Source organism: Barbus barbus, assembly GCF_936440315.1.
Source record: "Barbus barbus genome assembly, chromosome: 9".
Lineage (NCBI taxonomy): Eukaryota > Metazoa > Chordata > Actinopteri > Cypriniformes > Cyprinidae > Barbus > Barbus barbus.
Window position 1 is genome coordinate 17,917,817 of NC_136737.1, and position 20,982 is coordinate 17,938,798.

At 33.8% G+C, this 20,982-nt stretch overlaps 1 protein-coding gene across 1 annotated transcript in view; it reads left to right on the forward strand.

Moving 5' to 3' along the window:
* Positions 1-1,133: 1,133 nt before the first annotated feature.
* The window catches only part of LOC306874752 (low-density lipoprotein receptor-related protein 1B-like), a gene marked incomplete at its 5' end in the record, with an annotated part of 280,259 nt that continues 260,410 nt past the window's right edge, over positions 1,134-20,982 (forward strand). The window contains one exon of the mRNA XM_079424987.1: positions 1,134-1,218. Within this exon, the coding sequence (XP_079281113.1) occupies positions 1,134-1,218 (85 nt within the window). The remainder of the gene's footprint in view (positions 1,219-20,982) is intronic.

The window sequence follows — 20,982 nt, forward strand, 5'->3', positions numbered from 1 at the left end:
CGCGCAAGAACAAGACGTGCGAGATCTGGAGGTTTCACACGTTCCCTGGCGCCAAGGACACCTGCTTAGATTTGAGGACAAACATGACGAAATGTATTAAATGGCGAGTTTATTGCATCATTGCGTGTTTGCTGGAGTTCGAGTGGAGCTAATGAATTCATCCACTTTTAAAAGCAGCGGACTTGGCCTCCGTTTCTTTTGTCTAAGCATAATGGTGCAAGAAACCAACAATCGAAAGGCTTTAGTGCCTGTACCTTTGCTCCATCTCGTGAAAGCCAGATAAAGTCATCAAAAACCGCTGGCAGATTACCTAGCTGCCCGAAACATGTTCCTGAATCAAATTGATAGAATTAGATTCCATCAAATCACTTTAGCTTTTGTTTCTCTAGTCCCCACTGATCCTCGCATGGAAATAAAGCAACAGGCGACGTCTTGCAGCGACGTTCATTGTTTTCTTGGCGCTGGACTTTATGATGTAGTGTTTTATGTTTTTTTCCAAGAATTGCTTTCTGCACTTTGAGTTTGAAATTGATACACCCAAACCTGTGGGCCCCAGAAACCCTCTCAGAGAGAGAGACGCTGCTTTTATGAACACTGGAAGAGCGTTTGGGTTTGTTGGGGTTTTATGTACATTGAGCTAGATTCTATCTATCTATCTATCTATCTATCTATCTATCTATCTATCTATCTATCTATCTATCTATCTATCTATCTATCTATCTATCTATCTATCTATCTATCTATCTATCTATCTATCTATCTCTGTCGTGTCTCTCTTTCTTATCACTCACGTGAGTGTGTTCACCACATGCATAATGTCATTTCATGTCATTATTCGGTGTTGTGATAGGTCTCTCTCTCTCTCTCTCTTTCTCTCCTCCCGTCGTCCTATCACCCTTCTTTCTCTCTCTCCCTCCCATCCTACCTCGTTATCCTCAAACTGAGGCGCACGCAGTCCGCTCTATCCGTACAACAATCTCTCTCTTACACACACACACACACACACCTGCTGGGAGGAGCTGCGGAGCGGAGCGCTGCGGGGCGTGAGACCGGCTTCGCTCACACTCAATTTGGGCATCATCATCATCGGCGCTGGCGGATAACGGATCTGCTCGGGACTACATCCAGCCACGATGACCGACTTTATTTTGCCATTTTTGAGCATGTCGGGATTAATTCTGCTGGTTAAAACGCAGACAGTGGCAGGGGCTGAGCAAGGTAAGACATGCCAAACTCATTATTTGGGTTATTAACGTATATTTATTATTTATTTGCATGTATTGGTATATGTTCCTCTTAAAGTGTTAATAAATATTGTATTAATGTTTAATATTAAAACTTTGCTGTATGTTGGCAAGTCTCTATCTATCTATCTATCTATCTATCTATCTATCTATCTATCTATCTATCTATCTATCTATCTATCTATCTATCTATCTATCTATCTATCTATCTATCTATCTATCTATCTATCTATCTATCTATCTATCTTACTTATTATATAACTTGACATGTAACTGAGAGACTGCCTGGCTGATTGACTAAATCAATAACCAATTAAGTAACTTCTTTATTTGTAGAAGTTGTAGTTGAAGAAAACAGCTTTTAACCATTTGTTAAAGTTATGTTGATGTACCTTTCAAACTTAGACTCTTTAAAAAATAAAGGTTTTGATGGTTTCTACACCCTCTGTTAATCAAGAACCTATTTTCATGCTCTTGGGGACCATATGATTCTTTGGAGATCCATGAAAGTGCTTGCAGCTCCATTATACAATTGATTTTTTGGTTTCCGGTTTCTGGAGCTCTCCAGAAATGCACACTTTGGATGTATACCTTATTTCAAACACTTGCTTCACTTCATCGGATCATTAATAGAGGCTTCAAGAACTGAACTGGGTGTGTCGGATCAAGGACACTTACAGTTATAAGATGTTTCAATGAACTAAAGGAGATAAAGTTCTTTGTGGAACTTAAAGGCTGTAAACTCATTTTTCAGTCACCTTTATTTGTAACAGTAGATGGTTGAGCTGGTGTATGAGTGTCATTTTTCATAAAAGCATCTACCGCTGACTCCCTGATGCTTTTAAATGCAGTATCATCTTTGTGTGTTATTAGGAATAATGCAGTGAGTATGTGTTACACTGATCCATCAGATGCGTTTAACTCTGTATAAATGGCAGGGTTGCATTTACAGCACAACCACGGTTTATTAGGTTAATAGCAAATGCAATCGAATGATTCATCTTTTAATGGCATTGTGGATCCCTAAAACTGCCAAAATTACCTTGACTAGAAACTTTATGTCCCCTTCTGTTTAGCCGGACAGACCAGATGACTGTTTTAACAGCACAAATTTACACTTGATATCCATCAGACATCTTCCAAACAAGTGCCAACTGGCACAAAGTTTTTGCCTAATTTGTGGGCTAAAATGCTTTAATCATATCTGAATAATGGATTTGGACTGGGTACAAAAAATGCTTAACAGACCATGAGGATTGGTTTGCAGATGAAACTAGATTTACATAAGATTTCATGTGGGGTTTCTTGCATAGGGACGGTGTGTTACCAAGTTTATCGAGCAGGCATTCAATAAACCGTTGACAAAATGTGGTTTCCCTAAACAAATCAAGCATCGCAACAAGTGCAGCTCCCTAAGGGCTCCATTACCGCGAACCGAAAACACTAATGGCCTATAGACTGAATACTTAGTGTGGTACATGTGTCTCTGTCAGTGTAATGTCAGCCAGATATTTCCTTTCAGGTGATATATCATTCTTTTGGATGGAAATATGTTGTGTTATTAACACTAGAGCAGAATTTCCACTTGAATGCAAAAACCGAATGAAGTTTGCGTTCCATTTTCGATACATAAAGTGATTTTGACCTTCATGTCATTGTGCTTGTTTTGTAAGAGTTTATCTTCAGCCAAACCACTTTATTGTTGCAATTTCGCTACATGGCTGACAGGAACTAGTTTAGTTATAAATGGAATCAGGTGGTGTTGTGGTTCAGGTGCTAATTTTGGCTTCGACGTTTGTCTGCTTGATTCTGGAAACAATTTCTGGTAAAAAAAGGTCTAAGTTTACGTAAAGCCTGAGGATTTTGGAATCATGTTTGCGGGTGATGGCATGACCGCTGGGTCTGTTATGAATGCTGTTTTCCTCGGATAGGCCTTTGTTGAATTTCAATGCTGCATTCAATTTTTTGTATTGGTTCAAGACTTGACTCGTGACTCAGTTGTGAAAGACATATTGGCTTGAGAAATGGTCTCCTCTTGTTCTTGGTTTCTGTTTTGGCAGCATGGAACTATTTACTGCAGTTCGTTCTTGGTTTTATATTCCAGTACTGAAGTGAAATTATCTATATTTTTAGCAATGTTCATTAGGGGTTGGGTGTTTAGCTTCATTTAACAGATTTTAAAATGACCACAGTTTAATGTGAAGTTGGAGGAATTGTCTTTGAGAACACATTGTCAGCACATGTGCCTTAGGGCCAGGACTGAATATTTAGCATTAGGACGTGGCGTTTAATGTTTTTCAAAATAAATGATTCATAACTTAAAAGCAGCTGCAGTATTAGATGGCACTGAATGTGGTAACAAAAGATTGTTTGAATGAAAAAAAAGTAAATCTTTTGCTAATAAATCATTAGGTGGATTAAATGTAGCTTCAAAAGTATTTTATTCAATAAGTAAAGTACAGTATAAAATAATAAAGGTATTTGTTCACTAAATGATATTTAATAATTTCATAATTTTTGGCAAATTACATGAGATGGCTAATCAAAATTCCAATAATCTAATTAATCAAAATTAGTACCGATTCACAGAAAACTGAAAAATCAAATCTAAAACTATTTTTTGCTACTGGAGAAGAGACGCTCTTAAAACAAACAAATAAATAAAATAATAAAATAAATATAAGGTATAGGCAGGGTCACTGCACATATATTGCAAACATTCAACATATCGTCCAGCTTTAGTGTGTGTGTTTTGTTCATGGTCATCTTAAGTAGCTGAGTTGTGCAGCCTGAGGGTCTCCTACAGTACTGTCAGTCAATTCAGCTGCCAACTCTTCAAAGATCTTCTTCAGCCAGCGCTCATGCACCTGCTGAAAGCTATGCCTGATGTTTATTCCATCTTCTCTCTTTCGGTCAAGTTTGTTATTGTGTTTCTCGCAGAACGAGATTTAAAATCAGGTGCGACGCCATAGAGCTGTACAGCGTGATATAGAAATACATTTCCAATTCCTCAAACAGTCATGCATAATTTCACAGTATCGCTTATGTTTAGGACAGATGAACGAACGCCAGGCTCACCGGTCGATGATGCAATACTTGACCTCCAGTTTCTCTCGTCAGACTGACATAAAAATCATTCAGATGTTAAAGGAGTACAAACCCCACCGTGGACTGCTCTGCCAAGAAACATGTGTATCTCTGTTTTTTTAAAATCGCTTTAGTTACAAGTTCTAGGCTGGATTGTTTGCTAGCAAATAAAATATTAAATGTAATAAAATAGTAATAAAGCATTAGTACACATGTTTATATTCTAAGGCACATTGAGTATAAACCATTGAGATTTATATCAACACAGTGTTCTTTGGCATACAATTTACTTGGTATCAAAAATAGCTAATTGAGAGAGAGAGACTTTTGACTTTTAAAAGCAATTTATTTTACCATTAAAACACATTCATAAAACAAAAACCAATTTTATAACTCACTACCTGTTAAAAAAAGAAGTTTTCATCCTCTACAAAAACCAAACCCTTATTTAAATGCCACTCACTCTCAAACATCAGTTCAGCACTGTTTACTCGATAATATTCATATTCCAGTCGAATCCTAGATTCAACTAAGGCCTTAAACAAATTGCCATAAAATTGACTTAGTATGAAAAACAGCCTATTGATATATATATGTATATATATATATATATATATAGAGAGAGAGAGAGAGAGAGAGAGAGAGAGAGAGAGAGCGAGAGAGAGAGAGAGAGACTAAATCAAAACTAAATCATTAATTAATAAAACTTTCCCAACTTTTGTAGCTGGTTACTACTAAGTGACAGATTAAGGCAAATGTATGACCCTATTAGTCTTTCTGTTGATTTGTTTTAATTTAACATGTATAAATTTACATTGGAAATCCATAATATAATTTTAAAAAAATTAAATATTATATTTATTTAATGTTTTTAAATAAATATAATTGGAAAATCACAAATACATTTTAAACTGTATTTACACTGCATTTGTCTGAAACTTTAGTTACGCTGTTGAAAAATATATATATTTTTATGTGTCATGCTAGAAAATTGCAAATCTGTTCATTTTAAAATCGAAATTTGATATTTATTTAATGTTTAATGTTAGAAAATTGGAAAATCACAAATATATTTTACACTGTGTTTACAATGTATTTGTCTGAAACTTTGGTAACAGTGTTGAAAAATATATATATTTTTATGTGTCATGCTAGAAAATTGCAAAATCACAGATATGTTTTAAACTGTGTTTAGACATGCCTGAAAATTTGTTCATTGGGTTGATTTTTTTTTTACTTTTTTAAATAATGCAGTGGAATAAATGCATGACCTAATAAAAAAAAAAAATAAAAAAAAAAAATATTATATTATATTTATTTAATTTGTAATGTTAGAATTGTGCAAGATCACAATTATGTTTGGGACTTTGGTAACAGGGTTGAAGATAAATGCAAATCTCCATATAAAATGAATACAAATACGACAGAATTTTGTGGAAAGTGCCAATTCATTACTGCAAACTCTCAGATGTTTCTGTTTGCGAAGGAAATCATTACTTGTCACGTGACTGGCATATGAAAACCTTTGATTTCAATGCTAATGGATGATTGTAGTCTTGTATATGGTTGCAGTTGTGTTTCTAACCCATTAGCGAGAGTAAAAAATTCTGCCTCTATCACAGAGAGTGTCTTTGATCCTTGAGATTTATGGAGACAGACTTCAGTAAAGAGGAGTTTTAACTCGCCGCTCATGGGCGTCTTCATGCATCAGAGGATTATGTACTTCAGTAAGTTTTCATGGCTATTGCCTAATTGATATTTATGGTCATATTTCTGGCGCCTAATTTACATCCGTCATATTTCTGGATCCCTTAAAGCTGCTGTATTTAGAAATTCAATGGCACATCATACAGCTGTCCGAGAAAGTCTTGGCTAATTACTCTAAATCTCAAAATCCTGAGTCTATATTTGGATCCATATATGTGGTATTTCTTTAAAGAAAGAAAGAAAGAAAGAAAAAAAATCTGTTGGCTGTCCAACAACAAATACTATGTGTCATACATCTTTTTTTTTAGCATGATTTACAGAAGACTAAAACCCACTAATATATTATTCAGTGTAACAATAGTTTATACCAAAAAAGCCACCATGCATATTTAATTAAATTAAAGTTGCATTTTAATAATAATGACAATAGGATGCAAAAATAATGCAAATAATATAACGCAAAAATAAAAAACATAATGGTCAACATGACAGGTTTTGTGGGATATATCAAGATATAAAACAACACCTTTGTGTTTTCTGGTCTCTTATGTGCTGAAATTGTCTTTTGTCTGACAAATCAATTATTACTCTGAAGGTTTGAGCCCTACATTGGGCACCAGGTGACTTTGGAGTCACAAAGTGTTGCACTTGACATATTGTACTTGAATTTGTTGTTTTCAGTGATGCAATTTGAGCTTGTTGTTGATGACAGGGATGCAGACCAGTGTTTATCAGAGTGCATTTGTTGTTGTCGCATTCCCATGAAAGCATTTCTGCCTTTGTTTGTGCCCTTTGGACTTACTGCTTCTGTAGGATAAAATGTGAAGAAAGCAAAGCAGGCCAGAGAATACAAGAGAAGCAAAAAGAAAAGGACACACAGTCCTACTTCCATACCTGCACTTACACTTGACTCCCGCACTCCCGCACAACTCCTACGCGTTCACTTACTCTTGATAACATTCCTTACTTTCACTGGTCTGATAACTTTGGCTGTCAAGTATGCCATAAATATAGAGTGAGGAAACTAAATCAGATGTTTGGAGGAGAGACAGCGTGGTCCGTACCCGTATGAAGCACCTATAGGCTGGATGTTTCTCAAAGGCGAAAGCGCTGTGATGTGACGCTTTTAACTCGGAGAAGAACAACAGGGGGTCTTTTAAATTCAGATCAGTACTGTCACTACTTCTGCATAGACACAAATATGCACAAACACAATCAAAAGCAGCCGTTAATGCGCGCAGACACTCGCCGGTTTTGTTTTTTCAAATGTCATCATTAACATCAAAGAATTAGTTCAGGCAAACATTCAGTTTCTGTTACTATTTATTTAATTTCATGTCATTCCAAACCTGTATGTTGTTGTATTTGTCTGTAGAATAAAAATTGAGAACGTTTGAACAATGTTCACGCTGCTCTTTTGTAGTCTGGATGAGTTTTGCACAATATTTGATAGCTTTGCGCAAGGAAACTTATGTTTTGTGTGTGTGTGTGTGTGTTCTCCAGGTTTGATTGCATTGATTGAGCATAAGTGCAGATTCATGCACTAATTATGCTTAACACAACAATCTATTTTTCTGTCAAGCGGAAGATTATTAGTAAAAAAGTAAAGTAAAGTCGTGACGTATTGTCAAGTATGGTGACCCATACTCGAAATTGGTGCTCTGCGTTTAACCCATCCAAGTGCACACACACAGCAGTGAGTAGTGAACAAATCCACACACACACACACACACACACACCGTGAACACACACCCGGAGCAGTGGGCAGCCATGCTGCAGCGCCCGGGGAGCAATTGGGGGTTCGGTGCCTTGCTCAAGGGCACCTCAGTCGTGGTATTGAGGGTGGAGAGAGCGCTGGACATTCCCTCCCCCCACCTACAATTCCTGCCAGCCGGGGGCTCGAACTCGCAACCTTTCGATTACGAGTCCGACTCTCTAACCATTAGGCCACGACTTCCACTAGTTTAGACATCATTCCCCCATTAGCAGTTTACACAAAACTGATCAACCATTTTTTCAGGGTTTGTTTTTTCTGAATTTTTGTTTTCTGCAATTGCTCACAACTTTTTCAGTGTTCGCATATCTTGTGCACGTACAGAATCTGTTTTCGCGTTAAAACTGAAAGTAATTTATTATTTTCTGGTATTGCTGTATGCTGGTGTAGCTGATTTGTGAGTGAATGCTTCAATGCTACAAATTCAAATATGTAGTCAAGAATGAGATTTGAGATCCACGACTCGAAATACAGTGTACAGACTACTTTTATCATAATTTGTTTTGTTATTTTTTAAACTGAAAAACTAGTTAAACGAACATGGAGGAATTCAATATTAAAAAGCTAACGAGTAACAGCTGCTAGAGATTTTTCGCTATTGCTGACAAATCTGACAATCTAACGTCTTTTCCAGTGTCTGCATGTCTTGTGTGCATATCTGTGGACTTTCTGATATCAAAACTGAAAGAGAAACTCATTAATTGACCTATCGATAAGCCCCTCCCCTCGAACACAGACTAGCCAATGGCAGTCGACTATCAGTTGCACAGGGAGTGAAACTCAGACATCTTTAGGTTTCAGCGCCATAGAGAAATATTGGAAGATCCGAAGCTCGCATCGGTTTTATGAGGTTTATGCTTCAAAAATAAAAAAAAAAAAGGATGTGCCTGGGTTACTTGTAACACTGGTTCCAGGTATCCTGAGAGGATGGGCAATATCATTTATTTTATTTAGGTCAATTGCGATGCAATTTGTAAGTGATGAGCATATTTTTCTTGCGTGGTTGGGTTTTGAGTATTTTTGATAGTTTGCGTATTATTGTTCATGTAAACATCGCCATTGACTCCAAGAAACCATTGGTTTTCAGTTGGTTTGTTAGTGAACACTAAATGGTAGTTGAGATGTGTAGAATGAGATTCAAGACTTGCAGAGCGAAAAATAGCAATTAACAAATAGTAATTAGTAGTGTTTCATTGTACATGTAAATGTGCCCATTGGTTTTCATTTGGTATTTGAGTGAACTCTACACTCCAGTTCACATGTGTAAAATTATTGTGAATGAGATTTGAGACCTGCAAGCTTGAAATATAATGCATATGTTGCATGGACTGCTTTTTTATCATAGTATATATTATCATACAAATCATTTTTTTATTTTTATTTTTATTTTTTATAGTGAAGTTAACAAATCTGCTAAACAATTTTAAATTTTTTTTTGCAAATGCTCACGCATCTTTACCGGCAATATGACATTTTGCAAATCTGTGGATGTTTTGACCTCAAAACTGAAGGAGAAATGTAATTATTTTTTTATGTTTTTGATAGTTTGCATATTTTATGCATACTGTATAAATGCCCGTTTTGCCAAAACGTCATTGGTTCCCAAATGGTTTGTGAGTGAATGATACACGCCAATTCAAATGTATAGAATTGTGAATGGGGGTGTCTTTTATTGCTGTTTTTTTTTAATATTACACAATATTAACTTTTAGACATAAATTAATATTTTTGATTGATCAAACAGCTTTTTGGAAAGTTTTTCATTCATTTTAAAGGGATAGTTCACTTGTAAATGTGTGTCGAAGAGAAGAAATTGTTGAATAAAGTCATTATTTTTGTTTTATTTGCACAAAAAAGTATTATCGTAGCTTCATAGCATTGCGGTTGAACCACTGATGTCACATGGACTATTTTAACCATGTCTTTATGACCTTTCTTGGCCTTGAACATGGTAGTTGTGTTGCAGGGTCTGAAAGCTCTCGGATTTCATCAAAAATATCTTAAATTTGTGTTCTGAAACGAACGAAGGTCTTACAGGTTTGGAGCGACATGAGAGTGAGTAATTAATGACAGATTTTGAACTTTTGGGTGAGCTATCCCTTTAAGTCGAATTACGTAAGAATTGCGTACTTACAAATACTACAAAATAAAAATGTATTTTAGCGTTAAATGTGTACATGTCACCATTTTTCTTGAAGGTTAGGTTTCTTCTTTGTTTTCTCAGTCAGAGCGATGTTGTCAAGTGAGGTTTTAGTTCATGTTCAAATATTACCGTAAATCTACATCTCGGGGATGTTCATATGAAGGTGCTCAGAATATGAGATTCAAAAGTCTTCAGGGAGAGCTGGTGGCTGGTTAAATAAGAAGAATCACAAAATGAACATTGATTTATTGACTCCAAATAAGCACAGTGTAGCAGATCACAATGGAGCAGATTTCAGCCTTTATTTAGACATAATTTATTGACGAGTTAAACTTTCAATATTCAGCAAGAAGCAAGTTTCTCTTTAATGGAAATTAGAGAGAAAAAAAAGCCTAGCATGCATTTAATAACTTCAAATGTTTTTGTGCGAGTAGGTGTGAATGAATCTGTACCCAGCAGATTAAAATGGCCTGACAGTCTCATGCTCAGCTCTCTGAATGCGCTTCAGTGGTTTCTTGTCGTAAGTCTTTCACATAGCAGAGGCCAAAACAACAACTCAGCCCGACTAATAAAGACACAGCTCTATTGACTATAAACCATGGGGCTATAAATCCTATAAACACTTAATAGACTCCATTATAGATCCCCAACCACGTCTGCAGCGCTCACTCAAATGACAAAACAATACTTTGTACAGGTGAATATCTCAAACTCAAAAAAAACAAAAAGGCAAGTCTTTCAGGAAGCAGTAGTTAATTTAGGAGTGAATTCCATTTTGCCACAGTGATAAAAAATGATCTTACTTGATAAAATAAATTGTATTACTTACAAACTAGCTGCAATCTATAGTTTAACCATGGTCGAAATATGCTAAAACACCACTGCAAGGTTAATATTTAGAGTAAAAAAAAGGTGTTTTATTTTATTTGTCATATGCACTACAGTGTTTTTTATTTTTATATTGTGAAATTATTTTACTACTAACATTATATTAATAGTGTATTGATTGGTTAGAGCAATTTAATGTCATTCACTTTTACACTTTTATTTTACTTTGTTTTATTTTACTTTTAATGAGTCATGCATGTACATATGGTTATTTATTTATTTATATGCAATTTAATCATACATATATATATATATATATATATATATATATATATATATATATATGTGTGTGTGTGTGTGTGTGTGTGTGTGTGTGTGTATATATATATATATATATATAAGATTGCATCGTGTTCTTTATGTGGGCTACTTATGCAAGGAATCACCTGACACTATTTGCTACTCATTTTATTTGATATTTTATCATCATTCACATACATACTAATTATTATTATTATTATTTTGCAATTCTTTACGAATTATTATCATTTATATAATAATTTTTTTTATTAATTATTGTTACATAAACTTATTTGTTTTATGTCATGCACTTACATAATAATATTGCTATTTTTCTTTATTGCCATTTAATTTTAGAATGTTATTTTACGTTATTGATACTTTACTTAAAGTAAATTATTTATTTTATTTATTTAAATTTTTCATATGCATGTATATACTGTTATTAATTAATTATTTTATTTGTTTGTAACAATTTAATTAGGGTGTACTTACACACACACATTTTTGTATTAAACTTTAGCGAACTCTTTTTATATCGAATTCCTCCATGTTCATTTAGTTTTCTATTTGAGTCTAGGATGAATTTTCGTTGACTTGTTTGGTGACAGACTGTTTAGAGTTTGAATCAGGTGCCTTGAAAAACCATTACGCTCAATAATTACCCTCCCTGTGCCGTTCAGCTTCTACTCACTGATGTGCAAAAAAATGACAGTGATATATTACTGTATTTCCTGCACATTCGCACATGTTGCTTTTAGCTCAACTGTTATTACGTTAAAAGAAACAAGTGAGAATCTGACCTGAGAATCTGTTTAATTCGTGTCGTGTTCAGAATTACAGGACGATCAGCTGATGGCATTTGCGTGTTGGATTTTCTCCTGTGACTGTATTGCTGTGACAAACACGGTATTGTTTTTACCTTTGCAGCGCAGGATAAGACAGGCCTTGTCACCTCTAGCAATAGCAAAGCCACTAACAGCAGCATTGCATAACAAGACCAAGGGGAACTGAACACAACATCTCACTCTACGCCCCCATGCTACGCTTATATTACCTTTGCTGATCCTCTAACAAGCTTACTGGACATGTTTGACCCTCTGGACTCCTTCAGTTCAATATCAGAATATAAAATCACTGTACTTTGAACTTGAGCTTTTAGAAATATTCTTCAAGCCATTTCCTATTATAGCAGTATTTGGGCAGTTTCACAGAAACTGTGTATTTAAGGAGCTTATATAAAGAAACAGTAGCATCGTAATTCTTTATGTGGGCTAATCATGCAAACAATCACCTTGCACTGCAACAAATGTGCTAGTTGCTACTCATCTGGCAGCCAGTTTTTGAATTAGTGTCTCCTTTCATGTAATTGTTTATTTTATTTTATTATTTTGGCACACATACTTTTTTTTTGTTACATAAACTTATTTGCTTTCCTATTTTAATTGATTGCACATTTTTTTTATTTTGTTACAACTTACTTATTTGTTTGATTTTATTTTAATTTGTTTTATGTCATGTACTTACATACTAATTTATTTATTTATAGCAATTTAATGGCATGTACTTGAACGCTATTTTAATGTTTAGTCCTTTGTTTTCAAAATTTTATTCAGATATGTCTTGAATTTATTTTTGTTAGTTAGTTAGTTAATTAGTTAAATACTTAATCGATTTCAGTGATTATATCATAGACTTGCATATAGTATTGTCATCTATTTTAAGCAACTTAAAGCCGTGGACTAGTATTTTATTTTATTGTTATATTTCATTTTATTGTGTCTTGCACTTACATGCTGATTGATACTTTATAATATTATTTTGTTTTATTTTATTTTATTTCTCACATGCATAGACATTGCATAACATTAGTGAGTATTGCAATGGGTTGTTGCAAGTCTCTATGTTTGTGCTGTCTGATACATACAAAATAATAAGTCAATTCAACTAGGCATGAATATAGGCCAAAAATACTGTTGTTATACTGTTGACTTGAACACAACATACCTCAACATCCACAGAAACACATGCAGGAAAAGGCCTTGAGGTGAAGTGTCCAGCTCAAAGCTACATCTGTGGGAAACTTCTCTCAGTAGCATCATTTCTAGTCTCTAACCTTTGCGTTTCCAGCCTAAACCACCAGATGAGAAGCTCAGCTTGTTCCTTAAACCACAAGGACCATTCGGTTCTGCTTGTATTGTTCAGCTCTAAGTTAAGAGCCGTAATCCATCTCGAGGGGGTTTCGAGACAAAAATGATAGATATTATCATCCTAAAACTCCCTTTAGGCTTAATCTGATAAATAGCACATTCATAACGTGCCATCGATCGACTGTTTACGCTGGCAGGAGCGCGGAATCGATGCGTGAGAGCTTGGCGCTAATGTCCTTGTGAAGTGAAAAAATGGCGTCGCTTTCCTCCGCTTGTGTCGAAGCTCTCAGAGGTCAGACCTGGAAGCTGTCGAGAACCAAAATGTGCTTATTTTAGCGATTTATCATCGGTGATGGAAATTGCTGTGCGTGTCTAGGATGATACATATAATCAGATGAGTATTGACTGAATTATTGCAGGAACAAACAACTCCTGGCCGGTTTTTCCCACAATGCCTGAGTGATAATTGGATTTGGAGCTTGAAGTAGTTTTAATTATGCTTGTTTGGTTTGAATTAAGGCTAAAGCTTCTGTTTAATTGCTCAATGTAAATTTATAAACGACAGGTCGGTGCACATGTATTTAGCTGGTTTATTGATAGACCGATCTTTCTTAATGGTGTTGTAAAAACGTTTTTAGAATAATTGCTATATTACGAACGTGTAACCTGTAAGTATATCAGCGTGACCCCAATTAATTTGTCACCTCCAAGCTTGCTTTTCACCAAACCTTTCACCGTTAAGTGAACGTGTCGGCTTATTTTTGTTCAGATCACATAGAATGACTCCAAGATCAAATGCTTTCTTTTTCCTGCTGGAATAATGAGGCCTGTCTTTGCTTTTTAAAGCACAATTAGCCCAAAAGTTTGACTTTGTGTTGAACACAAAAGGAGATATTTTGAAGAATGCACAGGTTGCTCTTTTACAATTGTTTTATTCTATATAATTTTAAGCTTTTACAGTGTTTTTTTATATTCATTACATCATGTAAGTAGCATACACTCGTCTGAAATACAATAGCTTTGTAAAATGTATAGTTAAAATATAAATATTTATACAAATGTATATACTATATAAATATAATAATACAATAATATACTATATTATACTATACTATACGGTATAGTATATTATACTATATTATATGCCATTTTATATTTTGATATATATATAATATATATATATATGTGTGTGTGTAAATAAATATTGTTTTAAATGTTATATATATTAAATATATAGGACTTATATTTATATTCAATATATGTTAGATGAATATTCAAATATTATAATATGTAATAATGTACTATATTATGTGTTACATGAAGTACTTAGATGGAAAAAAAAATTATAATTAACATTTATAACACATTAATTAAATATATAAAATAATGTTTAATAAATAATGTATCCAAAATGCAAGAAACAGTCCTACAGTTTCAGTTTTCTGATTCTGCTTTGATCATGATTCAAACTTTTCTACTTTTCTTACATTTTGATTACTTCAACTTAAATTTTGATATGATTTTTATGCAACAATGTACATCATGAAATGTAAGATTTGAAATTTAATGTATCTAAAAAAAAAATCATTTATATATGTATATATATGTATATATATATATATATATATATATATATATATATATATATAAATAATTGTACACTATATTTATATAATTTATTTAACAGGTGAATAATCAAATTTTCTTTATTTATTCATTCATTTATTGTTTGGATGCAATGTTTACCATTTTTAAATATTGTTTCCTTACTTTGTGTTATATTATGTTAGTAAGGAATTTACTAATTTTTTTCGCCTGCTCTTTGACCTTCGTTCTCCTTAAGGAACTGTCTCATTGCTCCGGTTGCTTCTTTTTTTCATTGGAAGGCAGCAGATTCTCTAGGTTTAGGAAGTTTGAGTTTTGAGTTTGCATATTGAGGCGCAGATTACCATATGGGCTTGTTCTCCTTGAATAATAATGATTGTATTAATATCTATGTGCAGTTTAATCAGGTTTGCTGTCTGCTCTTGATAGATATTTATACTCTGTCTCCCTCTCTCTGCCTGTTTGTCTTTCTCAAAAGGAATAGTCGCTAGAGCAACATTTAAAGACTGACGGTGTTCCTACTCGACTGAAATATTCAAATGTACCAGCTTCACTCTGCACTCCCATTGGTTGTCTCCACACTGTTCATTTACATAAAGTTGTACTTGTGTAGTCTGGTATAGCTCCCAATCAGCGCATTTTTATTATTTTATTGTTAACTGTATTATTTTCATAAACAAATGTGTCATAAAAACATTGCTTGAGGACATTTTGGATGCTTTCACATCCAAAACATTATTATGTTTATTTAATTATTAGTCCGTTAATTATGTGTAATGACTATTTTATAAAATACTAGTTATATTAAAGTAGTAATTAACAATTACATTGTTCTGATTAAAATATTTAAATATATGAATGTATACAATTTAAAAATCATTGATAAAAAATGACTGTTTTTGTTTACATAATATATGCTGTGTATATTTATGTATATATAAATACACACACATGCATAATATATTTCAGAAAAAGTTATGCTTATATATTAAATATATTTATAAAATAAATTATATGAATATAAATATAGACATGTAAATACATGTAAATATTTTCAAAATATATACTGTATGTGTGTGTATTTATATATACATAATAAATATACACAGAACACACACATACACTATGCAAACAAAAAACTTTTATTTTGTATCGTTTGACAGCTGCAATACAAATATTTGTAATACTGTATATGTAATATTACACTAATTGTATAATTATATAATGATTTTATGTATTTATAAATATGTTAATTACACTATTTAATTGCTATTTTATATGTTATACATATATCAATATTATAATACTGTACTATAATAAAGTAATACATTATTAAAATTAAACAGTTTGTTTGTCATTTAAAAAAAATTAAACCTGTATATGTAATATTAAATTTTAATTGCATAATTATTTGTACTCTTTAATTCTACAATACTGCATATAGTATTCAATTTATTTAATAGTTTAATATAAATGATTTATACATTTTTGAATGACGAATTTCACTTATTACTTATTACTTTGGTTATTACTTTTTGAGTTTAATAACTATTAATTATTCATATTTAGTTATATTTAAGTAATTTAATTACTTTAATGTAGTAGTACATCATCGTAATTAAAAAAAAAATCATTTATAAATAATATTAAATATTTAATTAATGTTTTAATTATTCATTTGTTATACTTTTAAAATATTTAATTTATAATAATATGGAATACTTTTGGCGCATGGATAAACATCGCTGGAACTCTGTTTCATTGTTATTCCTGGCCAGTATTTTCCAGTTCTTTTCTGGTGTCTAGTTAGGATGATTAACCGAACACAAAGTTTGGCGTGAACGTTTGCATATTTGTGTTGCTCACTGTAAGCGTTAATGAAGACGAACGACCGAGAGCGTTTCCAAGCCGACTGCCGGCAGCAAACTATGTGTCAGAGTTATGTGTGTGTTACTCTTCAAAACCAGAGTCGCTGCTGAAAGCTTCCTGTTGACTTACTTATCCAATCATTTTATTCTGAGCGTCCCTCAAGAACGGACGGCTGTATTTCTGTCTCCATCAGCAGAATCAGATGCTGTCCATGGTGCTGAAAGAACCTTCCCAACTATGACGTCTCTAATATCCACATGTCAGCCACGTGTTTACAAGACACATTCACTGCTGCTTGTTTATCATCTGGGTTTGCGCTCAGCTCTGGTTTTTCTGCTAGCTGATGGTGATAGTATTGACATTGCCTCAGGCTATTTATCTCACACATCATTTGCATCCCAGCTAAATTAAATGGGAACAAATGATCTTGTCAACTCGTCCCATTTCAAATTCCCCTGCAAGTGGGTCACTTTATACTCCTGTCAGGGTAGAATTTGTGCTAGTAGCATTCGAAAAACAAAAAACGGTACATTGACAGCTTGATTCTGCATTCAAATCCTGCAAAAATTAGCCCCATTCACTTCCATTGTAAGCGCATCAAAGTGGGTCCAGTTGCCTTTGGTTGTAAGTGCCTAATTGCGTCTGGTGAGCCTCTTACAATAGAAGTGAATGGGGACAGATTTAAATGCAAAACTGTGAAGCTTATAATTTTATGAAAGCACTTAAAATAATTATTTTGTATTATGTAAGCTTTCAAGCTTTTTAAATCGTAATTTTTTTACAGTGGTTTTGAGGTTTATGGAGTTATGTTGTCATAGCAATGAAGTAAAATTGGATATAACTTCACACAAAAGTGCTTTTTTTCAATCATCACTAATTCAAAATCATGCTAATTCTCATACTAATGAAACAGTGATTTTTTTTAACATTTACATATTTATGTATAGCGACCTTTAAATTTATGATACCATGATAATGTTATATAACACTTATCTAATATCTAATATTCTAGCTATCTAATATTATGTAAAAAATGTGTTAGTTTGTGTGTGTATTATATCGCTTCATATATGATTTTATATTATTTATTTGTTATTATTATTATATTATTAATTCATTAATAATACTAATACTAATAATGTTATACAGTATATTATTATATAGTACTATTTGTGTTTATTATTATTATTATTATTATATTAATAAATATATATTATACTATACTTATATGCACCATGTCAGGCAAAAACAACAACAACAACAACAACATAATAATAATAATAATACTAATAATGTTATACAGTATATTATTATATAGTACTTTGTGTTTATTATTATTATTATTATTATATTAATAAATATATATTATACTATACTTATATGCACCATGTCAGGCAAAAACAACAACAACAACATAATAATAATACTAATAATGTTATACAGTATATTATTATATAGTACTTTGTGTTTATTATTATTATTATTATTATTATTATATTAATATATGTGTGTGTGTGTGTATATATATATATATATATATATATATATATATATATATATAATATGCAAATAAATAAATATTATACTAATGTGCACGGTCAAGCAAAAACAACAACAACAATAATAACAATTATTATTATTATATATTTGTATATATTTGATATTATATAGTACCATTTACATATATTATAAATGTGTGTGTTCTGAAATATTTACATTAATAATATCTATCTATCTATCTATCTATCTATCTATCTATCTATCTATCTATCTATCTATCTATCTATCTATCTATCTATCTGTCTATCTGTCTATCTGTCTGTCTGTCTGTCTGTCTGTCTGTCTGTCTGTCTGTCTGTCTGTCTATCAGTCTGTCTGTCTGTCTGTCTGTCTATCAGTCTGTCTGTCTGTCTGTCTGTCTATCAGTCTGTCTGTCTGTCTGTCTGTCTATCAGTCTGAAACTAAAAATACTAATTAAAGAGATTTGTCAAAAAATCAACTTAGAGTATCATGTAAATGCACGGCATATGAATATGTATTTCAAATGTTAATCTGTGATGTGAATACATAATTTTCAAAGTACTTATTCTGAACCCAGGATATTCCTTTAAAGAATGCTAAAGCCCCACAATGAGCTAGTGCTGGACTGTATTTCTTTGTGGTCCGGGGTCACACACACGATTCTCTCTGATTGTTTTCTCTGATGAAACGCCTGCATGTTGCTGTGGGTTATTGTTGCGCAGAGGGGGTTCAAAGTTACTGGGCCATGTGAAGGACGCTCCTACTCTCACAAACCAATTTCACCTCTGCTTTTCCACCACACTCGTCCTCTTTAACTAGAGTTCGCAACCTGTGTATTTACAGACGACTGGAACTAGCACACAAGTCTCACAGTACACTTCTTGAGACAATAATTGGCTCCCGAAATGCGCAATGCAGCAAAAGTAAGTTCACTTAAGCGCCCTAAGTGCACCTGAACCAATGTGGGACGTCCAAGTGCGCCGTTGGGCTATTTATGCAACCCGTTTGCAGGTGCATCCCAAGTCCGTGTCCGATAGGCTAACTCTTGAGCTAATAGATGGACATAAACTCTTGTTCCTGTGCCATTAAGACCCTTTTAGAGCTTTTAAAGAACGCAGTTCGTGTAGCAATTCATTATCAGATCTTCCGATGTCGTGGGGTCGTATGTTATCCCTTGACAAATGTTGAATAAGAAGTGAGTCATCTGGTGTTTGAGCAACAGATTTTGTCCACCGCCGTAGGCCTCAAAAAGACGAAGCGACCCTATTGTCCTTACATTTTAATTAGGCATAATAAAAGTACGGGAGATAATGGATCCGTGTGTTCCCAAGAACACTCGAGAGCGCCGTTATGGGTCTTACGCAATGACTCTCAGTCCATTCATGGCCCTTAACGTGTGCATTAGTGAGGAGCTGAGTGCCGCCCAGCGGGGCCATATCATCACTGACCCGCTGATGCCGCGGATGGTTAAGTGACTGCGGCCCGGCGATGTTTGAAAAGGCTTCTACTCCAGTCGTTCATAATGGTTGTGGGTATTATGATCACAGGAATTATGTCCGGTAAGGGTACAGCGGTTTCCCACGAGAGGCGGATGAGGTTCACTTCTTGGCTGTGTAAATAAGGACAGGCTTTTATTGACATCTCGGGGGGTTGGAATGGGTTTTGCAGATGGAGTAGCTACTTGAGTGTCTTGTGCAATTCATAAAACTGTCCATTTGAATCGATGATGGGTTTTCAGGTCTTTTACGTGTGTATGCATTTTGAGAGAGTCTGATAAAAATGCGCTGTGAAATGCTTTGGGGTTCTGAAAATAATTATCCAGAGAAAACAGGAAGATTCACTCTACTGAAAATCCTTTTTTTTCTATTTTTTTTTAAAGAAAAGATTTGCATTTTTGCTAAATTATTGTTATTGATGTTTATTTATTTAGTAATTTAGCAGACGCTTTTATCCAAAGCGACTTACAAATGAGGACATAAGAAGCAATCAAAACCAACAAAAGAGCAACAACGTGCAAGTGCTATTACAAGTCTTGGTTAGCCTAACGCAGTACAGATAATTATTATTATTATTGTTATTTTTTAATAAAAAAACATAGATAAAATACAATTAGAATAGATAGTGCTAGAGTTAGAGGGTCAAGTAAAGATGGAACAGATGAGTTTTTAGCCGTTTCTTGAAGATGGGTAAGGATTCGGCTGCTCGGATCGAGTTGGGCAGGTCATTCCACCAGATGGGAACAGTTAATGAAAAAGTCCTTGAAAGTGTTTTTCTGTGTCTTTGGGATGGTACAATAATTCGTTGTTCACTTGAAGAACGCAAGCTTCTAGAGGGCATATAAGTCTGAATTAATGAATTTAGGTAAAGGGGAGCAGAGCCAGTGGTGGTTCTGTAGGCAAACATTAATGCCTTGAATTTAATGCGAGCAGCTATTGGTAGCCAGTGCAAATTGATGAACAGAGGCGTGACGTGCGTTCTTTTCGGCTCATTAAAGATTAATCTTGCAGCGGCATTTTGGATTAATTGTAGAGGTTTAATAGAATTGGCTGGAAGACCTGCCAAGAGAGCATTGCAATAGTCAAGTCTGGACAGAACAAGAGCCTGAACAAGGAGTTGTGTTGCATGTTCCGAGAGAAAGGGCCTGATCTTCTTAATATTATATAATGCAAATCTGCAGGACCGGGCAGTTTTAACAATGTGGTCTGAGAAATTCAGCTTATCATCAATCACAACTCCAAGGTTTCTGGCTGTTTT